The sequence below is a fragment of the Ursus americanus genome, chromosome 15 (genome assembly GCF_024610735.1).
Source record: "Ursus americanus isolate L20-20 chromosome 15, mUrsAme1.1.p, whole genome shotgun sequence".
Classification (NCBI taxonomy): Eukaryota; Metazoa; Chordata; class Mammalia; order Carnivora; family Ursidae; genus Ursus; species Ursus americanus.
This window is the reverse complement of record NC_142141.1, coordinates 3018536-3033678: the sequence shown is the minus strand read 5'-3', so window position 1 is coordinate 3033678 and position 15143 is coordinate 3018536. Positions and strand designations below refer to the sequence as shown.

The following is a 15143-nucleotide window of genomic DNA, read 5'->3' as shown; positions in this document are numbered from 1 at the left end:
AATAAATTAGAAGATATCTCATGCTCCTAGATTGAAAAAATTAATATTGTTAAGATGTCAATAGTACCCAAAGTAATCCATAGAGTCAGCATAGTCCCTATCAAAATCCCAGCAGCACTTTTTGCAGAAATAGAAAAATCTATCCTAAAATTCATATGGAATCTCAGAGGACCCTGAATAGCCAAAACAATCTTGAAAAAGAAGAACAAAGTTGGAATATTCATATTTGTTGATTTCAAATATATTACAAAGCTACAGTCATCAAAACAGTGTGGTAATCTCCTAAAGACAGACACATAGACATGTGGAATAAAATGGAGAACACCCTAAAAATTTTGTGAGACCATTCAATGGGGGAAAAAATAGTCTCTTCAACAAATGGTTTTGGGAAAACTGGATAGCCATATGCAAAAGAATGAAGTTGGAACCTTATCTAATACCATATACAAAAATTCACTCAAAATGGAAGAAAGATCTCCGACATCAGACCAAAAACTATAAAACTCTTAGGAGAAAATATGGGGGAAAGCTTCATGACATTGGGTTTGGCATTGTTTTCTCTGATAGGACACCAAAGACATGAGCAAATAAAGCAAAAATAGACAAATGGAACTATATCAAAGTTTAAAACTTCTGTGCATGAGAGAACACAGGAGTGAAAAGGCAGTCTATGGAATGGGAGAAAATATTTTAAAATCACATATCTGGTGTCGCCTGTGTGGCTCAGTTGGTTAAGCATCTGCCTTCAGCCCAGGTCATGATGCCAGGGTCCTGGGATCAAGCCCCACATTGGGCTCCTTGCTCAGTGGGAAGCCTGCTTCTCCCTCTCCCTTTGCTGCTCCCCATTTGTGCTCTCTCTGTCTGTCAAATAAATAAAATCTTTTTTTTTTAAATCACATATCTGATAAGGGGTTAATATCCAGAATATATAAAGAACTATAACTCAACAACCTTTAAACATTTTACTACAAAACTGACAAAATTAAAGGGAAAATTGAACAACAAAATAACCTGATTTTTAAAAGGGCAAAGGACTTGAATAGACATTTTTCCAAAGGTGATATACAAATGGCCAATAAGCATATGAAAAGATGCTCAACATCACTAATCACAGAGAAATGCAAATCAAAAGTACAATGATTTATCATTTCACACCCATCAGGATGGGTACTATTAAAACAAAAATTTTTAACAGAAAATAAGTAGTGGCAAGGATGTAGAGAAATTAGATCACTTGCCCACTGTGGGTAGGATTATAAAATAGTACAGCCACTATGGAAGACTATATGGTGGTTCTTCAAAAAATTAAAAATTGAATTACCATACAATCCATCAATCCCACTTCACATATTCCCACAGGGGTATATATGTAAAAGAATTGAAAGAAGGGTCTTGAGATATTTGCGCACCTATGTTCATAGCAGCATTATTCACAATAGCCAAGAAGTGGAAGCAACCAAAACGTCCACCAACAGATGACTAGGTAAACAAAATGTGGTGTATACAGATAAGATGAAATATTAATTCTGCTTTAAACAGGAAGGAAATCCTCCCATATGCTACAAGATGGATGGTAGCATAATGAAGACAGAGTGAAATAAGCCAGTCACAAAAAGACAGCATATAATTTGATGTACCCAAGGTGTCTGTAGTAGTAGACATATTAACATAAAAAACAAATGGGAGTCTTGATCTCTGGGTCATGGTTCAGGCCCTGTGTTGGGCCCCACATTGGGCTCTATGCTGGGCATGGAGCCTACTTAAATTAAAAAAAAATTTTTTAAACAAATAGAATGTTGGTTACCAGGGGCTAGGGGGAGGGGAAAATTGGGTGTTATTGTTCAACGTGTATAGAGTTTCATGTTGCAAGATGGAAAAGTTCTGGAGATCTGTTGCACAGCTATGTGAATATGCTTAACAATACTAAACTATACACTTAAAAATGGTTAAAATAGTAAACTTTGTTGCATGTTTTTTACCACAATGTTTAAAAATTTTAAAAAGAAAGCAGGCAATAACAAGTGTTGCCAAGAAAGTAGAGATACAGGAAGTCCCATACATTGCTGGTGGGAATGTAAATGGTACAGCCACTTTGGAAAATAGTTTGGCAGTTTCTTTAAAAAATTAAACATAAAATTACTATATGACCCAGCTATTCCACTTCCAGGGACTGACCCCCCCCCAAAAATGAAAATATATGTCTAATAAAGGCTTATATGTGAATGTTCATAGCAGCATTATTCATAATAGCCAAAGAGTGGAAACAAGCCAAACGTCCATCAACAGTTGAATGGATAAACAAAATGTGGTATATTTATACATGGAAATACTATTCAGTAATTTAAAAACATGAGCTCCTGATACATGCTATGACATGGACAAACCTTAAAAAAACATTAAGCTAAGTAAAAGGAAGCCACATACATAAGATCACATACTGTATAATTCTGCATATATGAAATGTCCAGAAGGGCAAATCAGTAGAGCCAGAAAGTAGAGGAGTGTTTGCCTGGGGCTAGAGGTGGGGATGGGAATTAACTGTAAACAGGAATGAGGGATCTTATTTCAGTTATGAAGATGTTCTTTTTTTTAAGATTTATTTATTTTAGAATAAGAGAGCACTCATGAGTAGGGGGAGAGGCAGAGGGAGAGAATTTTCAAGCACACTCCACGCTGAGCGTGGAACCCATCGCAGGGCTTAATCTCATGACCCATGAGATCATGACCTGAGCTGAAACCAAGAGTTGGACATTTAACCAATTGAGTCACCCAGGCACCCCTATGAAGATGTTCTAAAAATTGATAGTCATAGTTGCCAAACCCAATAAATTTACAACAAATCATTGAATTGTACATTTAAAATGGGTGAATTTTTAAGGTTTTTCAATAAAGTTGTTAAAATTGAAAAAAATGGAAAAGAAGGGTATTCTCAAGATTCAACACCATTCTTGAGGAGCTGAAAGAAGTAAAGTGTTTATTGTAGGCAATGTAAGGAGGATAAAAAAAAGAAACTTGAGGAAAATCAAAAAGCTTCACAAGAAAGGAATGATTTTCTTAGTATACTACTGTATGGATTTCCATCATCAGTCCATGGAAGGCTGCTAGTCCCCACAGGAAAGGCCTTGTAACCCAGCTCTTTCTCTCTCTCAAAAGCACAGCCAGCAGAATCTCTCCCCTGTGCCATAGTAAATAATTTTAACATAGTCCTCATACTGTAAACACTATGTAGTTATAATATTTAGAATCAATTTATATACAAAGCACAGAAGACAATTTTATCAGCCTTGACAGTGGAAAACAAATAGCGTAGAAGATAAAGATCAGGAGATGAAAAAAGGGCTAGGATCTCTGAGAACAGTAGGGCTGCTATAACATCTTTATCTTCCCAAGTGGGGAGTCAAGAGATACTATCTATTGATGATGGAACATAAATTGAGATAGTTATTTTAGGAAAAGAAGCAGGGAAATGGCACAAGTGAGTTAAATCCTCTCTGGCACAGCAGAAGCCAATAGGTAATGTCTAAAGTTGATAAATCAAGAACTAGTGATCAGAGCATTTTTTTAGAGATGTTTAGGGTAACTGTCAGAAGAAGGAGTTTAAAATTTCCCCTAGGGTACTGCAGGGGGCAAGCAGTAGCAGAGAGTGGTGTTAGTGGAAGACTTCCATCATAAATCTAGCACAAGTACTTGATTTTTAAAAAATCATTTGCACCAGTTAATAAGGATTAGAGAAAAAATATACACATTTGGAAGACAAAGTTATCTATCCCCACCTCCTCTTTAAAAAGAAAGAAATTGTTTGTGCTTAAAATGGTCATTCTTTTTCCTGTTGACTAAACCATACCCTAGTCCATGAGTGTATATTCTCAGAGTATATGCCTACCCCCCTAGTATTTGAAAAGTTCCTAAAGAGTCCAGACATAGTTTGGGGCCTTATTCTTCAAATTTTCAAAGCCTGAGCTCCTGGGCCTAGGTCCCAGTACTTGTCTCCCAGTAAAGGGAAACCAACAAATGGTGCATGTCTGCTTGTTGTGTCACGGGTACTTACACTGGTTTTGGTAGGTTATAGTTATCACCATGTAAATCACAAAGACACTGCGACTCAGAAGGGCAAGTTGAATAAGGTGTGGATCTGAGTTTAAAACAATCAAACAAAAATAAATTCATAAGGTCTGTGTGCCAGCAGAGCCCACGTTCTTTATCTGCATAGGTTGGGCTTTCTCAGGATCATTTCACCTGTAACAAAATCCAACTCCAACTTGCTAAAACAATAAGGATATGCATCAGCTCATGTTACTAGAAGTTTAGCAGTGGTGTGGACATCATGGTTGCTTGATCCAGCAGCTCAACAGGGTCATTTAGGAACCAGTTTTTGTCTCTCTGGTCTGATAGCCACAGTTTGGGGTTTATCCTGAGACTGATAGTCGAGTTCAGTGAGGGAGGGACTTCTCGTAACTATCTATCTCTTAAAATTAGAAACTCCATAGTCCTGAGCCGCTAGACTCCAGGACTGCCCTGTTTTCCCTGTTTTGTAATAACCTCGACCACCTGCTGTCTCTCCGGAACTTCTTTTAGGTACAGACATACTTGTTGACACATGGCCTTCCCTTGGACTTCATATTGATGAGAGCCCAAGACTCACTGTCATCAGGAAATTGCGAGGAAATCCTTCTCATTTTTTTCTCCCACAGGGACAGAATCTGCCTGGGCGAGTCCTTTTTCTGCGTTATGTGGTACAGACCCTGGAAGATGACTTCCAGCAGATCCTGAGGAGGCAGCGACAGCACCTGCAGCAGTCCATTGCAAGCACTGTGCTGTCCTGCGACAAGCAGCCCCACAATGTCAGGTAACCAGCCCTGAGCCCAGGGGTGATGGGAGGTCGGGGCCGTAGGTGGGCAGCTACTCAAGGCTCGAGAACATTGGGTGGTTGAGACTATAGTCACTCAGTAGTGTAACAGGGATACATATTAAAACAACAGATGATTCTAAAAGAAAATCTCTCTGTACCAGCTGTGTGTCAGGCACTGCAGCCTTCATGGTTTTTCTCAAGACCATCTGATGTCCTTTGGTGTATTTCAGAATTGTCCAGACAGCCTCAGGAGACCCAAGGGGATACCTTAACTTGTGTAAAAGTTTTCACAGCTTTTATAAACCTCAATTTATTTCCATCTCCCTGAGTAACTCAAGATAACTCTCATTTGTCACTACTAGTTTCTGAGAAGAAATATATGATAATAGGTCACATGGTAACAATACAGTACAAAATCACTCATTTATGGAACGTAAGAAGTAGGAAGATTGGTAGGAGAAGAAAGGGAGGAAGAAAGGGGGGAGGGGTAAACAGAAGGGGGAATGAACCATGAGAGACTGTGGACTCTGGGAAACAAACTGAGGGCTTCGGGGCGGTGGGGGGGGGGAATGGGATAGGCTGGTGATGGGTAGTAAGGAGGGCACGTATTGCATGGTGCACTGGGTGTTATTTGCAAGTAATGAATCATGGAACTTTACATCAAAATTTAGGGATGTACTGTATGGTGACTAACATAATATAATAAAAAATTATTATAAAAAAATGGTAGCTGGCAAGCATGTATTCTTTTTGTAGAATCAGGGCAAGAGAGAGCTTCTGGAAGCTTCAGAGCAGGGAGATAACCATATCCTTATATCAGTGGGAGAAAATGTGATTTCTAGGGTGGTGATCTCAGGCTGGAATTTTCCTCCTGGAACTGCAACCTTGCTTTTTTGGAAATGGTTCTCACCAGACTAAGGTACAGCATCCTTTTTTTACCAGCATCATTGGAACTCTTGCATTCATATTTACATTCCCATATGTTCTTGCATGTTTGTTAAAAATAGTTTTCTATGGGCCAGTATGGGATAGTGACTATTATAACTGCTTTAATAAAAAAGGAGAAAGCTTCATATTGTTTTGAGCATCAGCCAGCTTCCCCACTTAGTTTGCATGGCCGTATTCATTTTCCTAGATGTGGCATTTTATGTAGCTTAAATGTTAATTATTGTAGGACAGAAAATCAGTAAGTAGAGAATCTACAAAGAGCACAGGATAGCATAGTTGGGTTTTAAATAGAAAAATAACAATTTAATTAATGAGAGCGACTCTAGCAACCATTCCGCTTTGTGAGTGTAGGCATTGGATTGAGGGTAGACGGGAGAATCAGACCTACTTGATCCAGTCATGTCAGTTGCTTTCATTTCAACTTCGTACCATGCAGAGTGTTTTGGTTTAAGGTTTAAAGATAGGCATTTGTGGCTTGGAGGCCAGATAATGTATTTCAAACAACCAGGCTCCCAAGGTTATTCACACAGCACGAGTCTCACAAACAACATTCCTCAGCCTGCCTGTGTACATGCAGGTACAGATAGTCTGTTATGTGGGACAAGTCACAAAAACATCTATCCATACAGAACAGGTACATATATCTTTTTGATTAGTGTTTTCATTTTCTTTAAATACTTAGTGGGATTACTGGATCGTAATGGTATTTCTATTTTTAAATTTTGAGGAACCTCCATTCTGTTTCCCCAGTGGTTGTACCAATTTACATTCTCAGCAGTGCATGAGGATTCCCTTTTCTCCACGTCCTCACCAGCATTTGTTATTACTTGTCTCAAAGATGGGAGTTTTTAAAAAGAGGGAGAGACAACAAGTCAATCTCTGTATTACCCTTTCTTATGGGACTTACTTTTTTTTAACTGTGCATACAACGAGTAAACTAGTTCTATAAAATTTAAGAAATACATTCGTTGCCAAGTCCGCTCACCTGCATTTTCCTTTCCCGCAAGAGTAATCACTTTACTCTTTTAAGTCATTTTTTGGATATTTACCTGTATATGACTAAATAACATGCTTGTGTTGCTAATTCTTGATTTTTCATGATTAGCTATTATTTGTTGACTTTCCATATGAAGGATAAGAAGTTAGCTCTTTTTCCTCCCCCTCTCCTCCCTGACACACATATTTCCCAGCCCCCATACTATTAATTGATTTATATCATAATTTTCTTCAGATCAATGTTCCATGTTTCTATTTTTAGGACTGTGTATGCTAGTCAGAGTTGAGCCAAGTACTGAACTATGATTACGTTTCCTTTCATTCACACCTTTATGTTTCCTTAGAGTTAATAATTGCCTTATTTTTAGTTCCCCTGTATTCTTTGTGCATATTGGAGGTCAACCCCAAATTCTCTGTTTGGTCTAAATGTCCCCTCAAGATGTTTGTGTGCAGTGGGTAGTCTTCTTTGGTCTGGATTGGTTGTTCTGTTTGCCACTTATTATCATAAAGGTGAGAATTTCCTTTACCTATTTCCAAAGTTGGATCTTCTGTTTGTCCTATATCTTCTCATTCTTGGTTTACTCCCTCATTTTGATGGATCAGTCTCCAGTAGCTTCTTAGAAATGAAAGTGGGAAGTAAAATTTTTGAGATCTTATATGTCTGAAAATATTTATCTTCCCATATGTTGATTGATAACAGTATAAGTATTTAGATTAGAAATAACTTTTCTACAGAACATTGAAGGAAATCTTCCATTTTCTTCTAGCTTCCACAATGGCTGTTAAGAAGCCGTAAGTTACTTTGATTACTGATTCTTTGTATATGCCCTAATTTTTTCCTCTGAAAATTGTTAGAATCCTCTTTTTTGCCCAGTATGCTTATTGTAAATCTTTATTCATCCATTGTTCTGGGAATTGAGTCTAGAAATATCCTTTTTTCCTGAAAATAGAGTTTTTATTTCTGTTACTATGTTTTTAATTTCTAAGGGCTTGTCCCCCTTTGTTTCTAAATATTCCTTTTTAAAATTAATAAATATTATTCTGTTCTTGTTTTCTTCTTTCATGGATTCATACATTCTCATATCCTTGATCATACTAATGATGGCTTTTGTTTTTATTTATTCTCTGCATAGTCTTATTTTCTCCCAAGTTGCTTTTTTTAGGGGGAGGGGAGAGTTGGTTTTAGTTATTTTGGTCTTCATCTCTCTATCTCTCATAGTAGAATATTTCCATAAATGTCTGGTAAACCTTGGTGGTCTAGCCAAGTTTAAGGGTGACAGAGTGAACTGCTCATGGACGCTCTGAGCACATGGGAGGACTTGCCATTTCTGTACTTCCCTGTAGGTGGAACTGACTGCCCGTTTCTTAGAAAGTACCTTGTCAGTGTCTTCAGGTCTTTCCTCTTGGGCTGGATGGGTTTTTCAGAGAAGACTTCCAGCTTCCCACATAAAGGGTAAAGACTGGGATGCCAGGTTTTTGGAAGACAAGTGTGGGAAAATAGCAAGGGTCTCTGTTGAGCATGCATATGTTCACTTCGTGCCACTGTTATGCTTTGATGCCCTTGCCTCCCAGCTGTGCCTGGTATCCTAGTCCAGAAACCCTCTGTTTTCTCTTTCCACAATGTTAACCTGTAGTTTAGAGTCTAAAATTTTCTTAAAGAGCTTACAAACCATTACACTTATTTTCCCTTATATCCTTTCACTCTCCTTCAGAGAAGCTCTGCACTGCCATTTGCACAGCTTATTGAAGATTCTTTTTTTTTTTTTTTTTTGGTAGATTGGATTAAATAGGATTGCTCTTCTCTATTGCTGGTTTAGGATTCAGCTTTCTCAATTCTACAAAGTCAGTTAAAATCCATCCCTTTGCTAAAGTCATAGATTAACCCCAAAGATACAGACGTAGTGAAGAGAAGGGCCATATGCACCCCAATGTTCATAGCAGCATTGTCCACAATAGCCAAATCGTGGAAAGAACCAAGATGCCCTTCAACAGATGACTGGATTAAGAAGATGTGGTCCATATATACAATGGAATATTACTCATCCATCAAAAAGAACGATTTCTCAACATTTGCAGCAACATGGATGGCACTGGAGGAGATAATGCTAAGTGAAATAAGTCAAGCAGAGAAAGACAATTATCATATGGTTTCACTCATTTATGGAACATAAGAAGTAGGAAGATCGGTAGGAGAAGAAAGGGAAGAAGAAAGGGGGGGTAAACAGAAGGAGGAATGAAGCATGAGAGACTGTGGACTCTGAGAAACAAACTGAGGGCTTCAGAGGGGAGGGGGGTGGGGGACTGGGATAGGCCGGTGATGGGTATTAAGGAGGGCACGTATTGCATGGTGCACTGGGTGTTATATGCAAGTAATGAATCATGGAACTTTACATCAAAAACTAGGGATGTACTGTATGGTGACTAACATAATATAATAAAAAATTATTATAAAAATAAAATAAAAACACCAAAAAAAAAAAGAATCATCCTTAAACATTGGGGAGGGTATGTGTTGTGGTAAGCACTGGGTGTTGTATAAGACTGACGAATCACAGACCTGTACCCCAAATAATACATTGCATGTTAATTTAAAAAAATGAAAATTAAAAAAAAAAAAAAGAATCATCGTTAAAGGGGCACCTGGGTGGCAAGGTGGTTAAGCGTCAGACTCTTGATTTTCAGCAAAGGTCATGATCTCAGGGTTGTGAGATTGAGCCCCACAACAGGCTCCATGCTAGGCATGGAGCCTGCTTAAGATTCTTTCTCTCCCCCTCCTTTTGCCCCCCAACCTCTCTCCCTCTCTTAAAAAAAAAAGCATGACATACTTACCTTATCTAGTTAATTGGTTACTTTTGATTTTGTAATGAGCATCTCTTAACCCACCCCCCAAATCAAAGGCTGGGACCTTAACAATTACCTGCATCTAATCATACGTCCATCCCCCTATCACCTACTTTTGTACCTTCCTGCACCCCAAGTGATCAACATTCTGTATGTTCATCATTTCCTTTCTGTTTTTATGTAGTTTTATTGTAACTAAATGTGTTCCCATAAAGTATACGTTTATATTTTAGTTCCTTTCAGCTGTATATTAAAATATATCATGCTATACATAATCTGTTGGGACCTTTATTTTTCATTTTATATTATAGAGTACAAAGGTTTGTCCATACTCTTACTTATCACTGTAGCTTACTCATTTTCACTACTATGTAATATTCTATTTTGTGATTATACTTCATTTCCCTTCCATCTTCTAAAATTTCACTGTTGTTGTCTCCCCTCCTTTTCTCCTCTTCCTTGTGGATTTTTAAAAGAATTATTTACTCTAGCATCAGTGGGATTTTAGGAGGGAACAAAATTAGAAGTGTGTATTAAATCCACCATTTTTACCTGGGTTACCTAAGTGATCATCAAAAGTAATTTTGACTATGTGAGATATTTTTACCTTACTGACTTTTGGGGCCTTCACCCTGCATAAAGTATGACTCCACTGCACATACTCTAAACCTCAGTTATTAGCATTAGTAGATGACACCTAATCATAGAAAGCCAGTAAGGATCTCTGTGGTCATCCAGTCTGACTTTCCATCTGCTCAATTCAAGTTCCTAATCAGGAAGCCACAGATAGTACTCTTTGACCCCAGAGGTACCTTTCAATAACAACTCAGAAAAATGTCAATATTTCATTAGCTTTTGTAACCTTAATGCAATTAAATGTAGGGTTTCCATTAGACTTGTTTAAATATTGACAATCACCTAAGAACCCTCTTTGTTGCCTTTGAAATCTAGGGGCCTCAGAGACCAGGTTAAGGCTGCAGTTTTGAGGACCATACAATAAGACACAAGTTTAAAAATTTTTTTCTTATCTTTTTTCCATTGCAGGGATGTCATCAAGTGGTTGGTCAGAGTAGTAACTGAAGACGGATTAACTCAGCCCCCAAATGGGAATCAAACCTCTTCAGGAACAGGAATCTTGAAGGCCAGCAGTAGCCATCCTTCTCCCCAGCCCAGCCTGACAAGGAACACCAGTCAGCTGTAAGGGGCAGGCACAAGTTGTCTTTCCCAGGGCTGTTGGGATTTATTGCTTTAGAGAACAGCAGCATTCCTAATAGAAGTTTCCACAAAATTAACAAGCCCTTGTAATATAGGCTGATTCTTACTAAAGACTATCTTAGTTCAGCTGCAGGCTAAATTCTAATGTCAAAGTTAAACAAAAGCAGATGCTTTCCCTTTCAGATGAATAGGACTTCACTAAGTGAACGTAAGTTTGCAAAGTTGAAGTGAAACAAAAGCTAGGATATTCCATTTCCTGTATTCCAAGAGACAGTACAGGGTCACAGCTACTCATCACTTCAGCTGACCACTGATGGAAGAGAAGGAGTCATGGATAGTGGGTGTCCCAGCAGCCTCTAGTCCTCAAGGACCTTCGTGTCTCTCCTCCAGTCCTGGGAGAAGAATAGCAGTTTAACCCACAGATTCCAACACGTTATAACAGCAATGGCTCAGACCAGGGAGGGCCCTGTTACCTCAGACCACACTGAAAAGAGAGTCCTAGCATTTCTTTTATGGGGTTAGAGTGGTTTTGGCATTTTCTGAGAGATGCCAGGATTTCAGGATCCAGAACTGTCCTTGCACAAGTAACCTCCTATTCCTTGTCAGTCGTATTGTTAAAAGCCAGTCACACTTGATACTTCAAATACAGCATTTGTGCCTAAATTCACAACACTATTTTATAATCTAGTTGCACCAATCCGATTTTCATATAAGGCCTATGGGTTTTAACTGATTTAAGAGACAATCTTGTATCTAAAGGGAGAATGTTTAGAACAATAAAGCATTTGCTTGACAGAGTGGGGGAGGCCCTAGGGTATGCTTATCCTACATCCCAAGTATATAGACCCAAGAGAGAGGCAGACACTATTTCTTCAATGGAAGAAAACCTTTATTAAAATCTAAATTATCACTATTACTTATTATAAGTAAATATTGCTAGAAATAAAAATAAAGCCCTCTAAAAGTCAGTTTATCGTGATGTTAACAACAGGCACTACCATTTACCATTAATGAGTGTGCATCTGCCAAGTACGTTACACGGCACTCACAACTTGATGAAGTAAGTGGTGTTATTCCCCCTGTTTTAGAGATGAGAAGACTGGGCTCAGAGCAGTTTAGTAATTTGTCAAAAGTTGACCAGTTTGTCATCGCAGAGCCAGAATCGGATGCCAAAGCCCCTGGGCCACGTATTGTGTTACTGACTGCAGATTTTCTGAAAACAGCCCTTTCTTCCATCACAAATAATAATGCATGTTAAAAAAGGCTGACTTCAGGCCAGGCCCATCTTTCTGAGGGGTAGCCTAGATTCTTTCTGCCACATCAGCCTGGCTTTCTCCCACATTTAGGTCTGAGACTGAACTTAGTAAAAGATAATTGTAAAGGAACCAGTGACAGGAAAACCATATGGTAAATATGTATTTTTTCATGTATCAAAGAAATTCGAATAACTGATAGTCATTCTGGACCTGTTTTTTCATCTGGAAAATAAAGAAGTTATAGGTTAGATGATCCTTAAAGTTCTCTAGATCCTTAAGATCAGATGTTTCTATTTTTGAGTTTAAAAGTAGCTTGCTTTTACAGCTCAACCACGGGTTCTGAGAGGTTCAGATAGTATGATCTGGCAAGAGGGATTCAGATAGGTGAAATTGCTAAATAAAAGTATGCCGATGGCTTGAGTAGTTCTCTCTGACCTGGAATGTGCTTTACAAGATCCTTTAGTACACAGGTGGGGAGCTCCCAGCCAGCCGGGTGGCTCCTTGCCAGATTCTCCCACTCACCTGTGTTCTATGTTCTGGACACAGGATTGTGTGTCAGCTGCAAAGGATGCTGTCCATAGCCGTAGAAGTAGACAGGACCCCCACGTGCAGCTCCAATAAAATTGCCGAGATGATGTTTGGGTTTGTGCTGGACATTCCTGAGAGGAGTCAGAGGTGAGTCTTAGTTTTGTTTCTGTTTTATGTTTTGGGAACAGAATTTCTTTTTCTTTTTCTTTTCTTTCTTTTTTTTTTTTTTTTAGAATTTATTTATTTATTTTAGAGAAAGAATGAGCGGGGAGGGGGGGTTGTGGAGGGGTGGGCAGGGGCAGAGGGAGAGGGACTCAAGCAGACTCTGCACTAAGTGCAGAGCCCAACCTGGGGCTTGATCCCACAACCCCGAGATCACGACCTAAGCCGAAACCAAGAGTTGGATACCCAACTGACTGCACTACCCAGGTGTCCCTGGGCACAGAATTTCAAAAGAAAATTCCAAACAGTAGTTAAATTGGGAAAAAAAGAGGAGGAGAGATAGTTCCTGTCTCTTTAACCTTTTGAAAAACAGAGGTTCTCAACAAATTATTTGCAACTAAGGCATAATTTCTTGAAACAGGCAAGATTCCATAACTGGAGCCTACAGTTTCTTACTTGATTCATTTGGCTAAAAACTTTATCATCCCTCAAGTTTCAGCTTTACCCTGATCCTCAACCATAGAGCCTGATATAAATGTTCACTAAAGGCTTAATGGGTGAATGAAATCGACATGTCCGATATCAGGGGAAGAAGAGGTGAGCCAAGAATGAAAACAGTTGGACCTGTAGAATAAATCCGATAGTAAGAATAAGGAACTCAATTCCTCTAAGCATGAATTAGTAAAGTATTACCTTAGGAGATAAAGAAATGGAGTTCTTGGCTGGGACCAATGATTCCTCCTTGTATTCAGTAATTTTAGAATCTAGAGGAAAAAAATAAGTGATTGAATATGAATTCATGAATAGTTGTTAGCACAGGAAATAACTATGAGAGAGTCTTTGTACAATAGTGACCCTATTATCTCTATCAGCTCTATGTCTGTCTTCTCATGCCCATCCCCTAAACTTCCAGTTGGCAGCCAAGACTATTATACGGTTCAGGTTCCTCTGTTAAAAGAAAATGTCAAATCAAATAGTACTGTGATCGAGATTTAATGAAAATACCCCACTAAGATTAAGAAAAACATTTATTGGGTCCCTGCAATGTGCCTGTCATTGTCACATTAACTCTCATATTTTCATTGAAACTATGATGTTAATTTAACAAATGAGAAAAATACTCAAAATAGTGAAGTGATTAATCCAAGTTTGCACAGCTAATTATATTCATAATCCAAATTTAAAACCAGGACTTTCTAATCCCAAATTCGTTATTCAAAGGAGGCAGTATATTATAGTGGTCAGACCAGAAGAGGTGTACATAAATGTCATGCTTGCTGTGTCACTTTGTCAGGAGTATTTCATTTGGGTCCAAATCCCATACCATTCCTTCAAACCCAGATTCTTATGAACGGTGGGAAATCTAAGGAACGGGTAACTGTAAGCACATTTAGACTTAACACTGACAAAAATAATTTGAATACAGTCTGACCCTACTTTAAAACTCAGAAGGAGCAAAGTGGTAAGCACCCAAATTACACTAGTGTATACTTTATATAGCCTTTACCTTGGTTTGTTTAACTTTTCTTTAAAGTTTAGGTATAATTTACATGCAATTAAATTATATAACTAATTTAGATTAGTATTCTATGGATTTTGATAAATGCATAACCCATGTGACCTATCACTTTCCAGTGGCTCATTGATAGTATCTAGAAATCCTGCAGCCTTGCTAAATTCACTTATATCTACTAGGAATTTTTTGTGGTTTTCTTAGGATTTTCTACATACGCAGTCATATTGTCTGCAAATAAAAATAGTTTAACATCTTCCTTTCCAATCTATATGCCTTCTGCTTTTCTGTCCTGTCTTATTATATGGGCTAGTAATCCAATAGAATGCTGGAGAGGTGATCATAGCAGACATCCTCGCTTTATTCCTGGCCTAGGGGGGCATTCAGTCTTTGACCACTAAGTGTAATGGTAACTGTAGACATTTCATAGGGGTCCTCTGTCGGATTGAGGAAGCTTCCTTCTATTTCTAGTTTATTGAGTGGAGTGTTTATATGAAGAATAAGTATTAATATTTGTGAAATATAAGTTCTGTACCTATTGAGATAATCGTAGTTTTTCTCCTTTATTCCACTGATGTGATGAATTACATTGATTAATTTCCTAATGTTAAATCAGCCTTCCATTCCTGGAATAAAAAAATTGTACTTGGTTGTGATATGTTACCCTTTTTGTGTATTGACAGATTCCACTTACAGTATTTTGTTAAGGGCTTTCGCATCTGTGTTTACAGAGATATTGATCTGTAATTTCATTTTCTTATAATGTTCAACTTCACCCATATTTAAAGAAATATAAATTAAAACTACAGTGAAATGCCATTTCTCACCATCTAAA

The 15143-nt window shown here is 38.1% G+C and overlaps 1 protein-coding gene across 1 annotated transcript in view; it reads left to right on the top strand.

Annotated features, from left to right (window-relative positions):
• SIMC1 (SUMO interacting motifs containing 1) overlaps positions 1-15143 on the top strand; it is an 83841-nt gene that overhangs the window by 48482 nt on the left and 20216 nt on the right. Inside the window, exons 5-7 of the mRNA XM_045801988.2 lie at positions 4692-4846; positions 10679-10831; positions 12652-12780. Coding sequence (XP_045657944.1) covers positions 4692-4846; positions 10679-10831; positions 12652-12780 — 437 coding nt within the window. The remainder of the gene's footprint in view (positions 1-4691; positions 4847-10678; positions 10832-12651; positions 12781-15143) is intronic.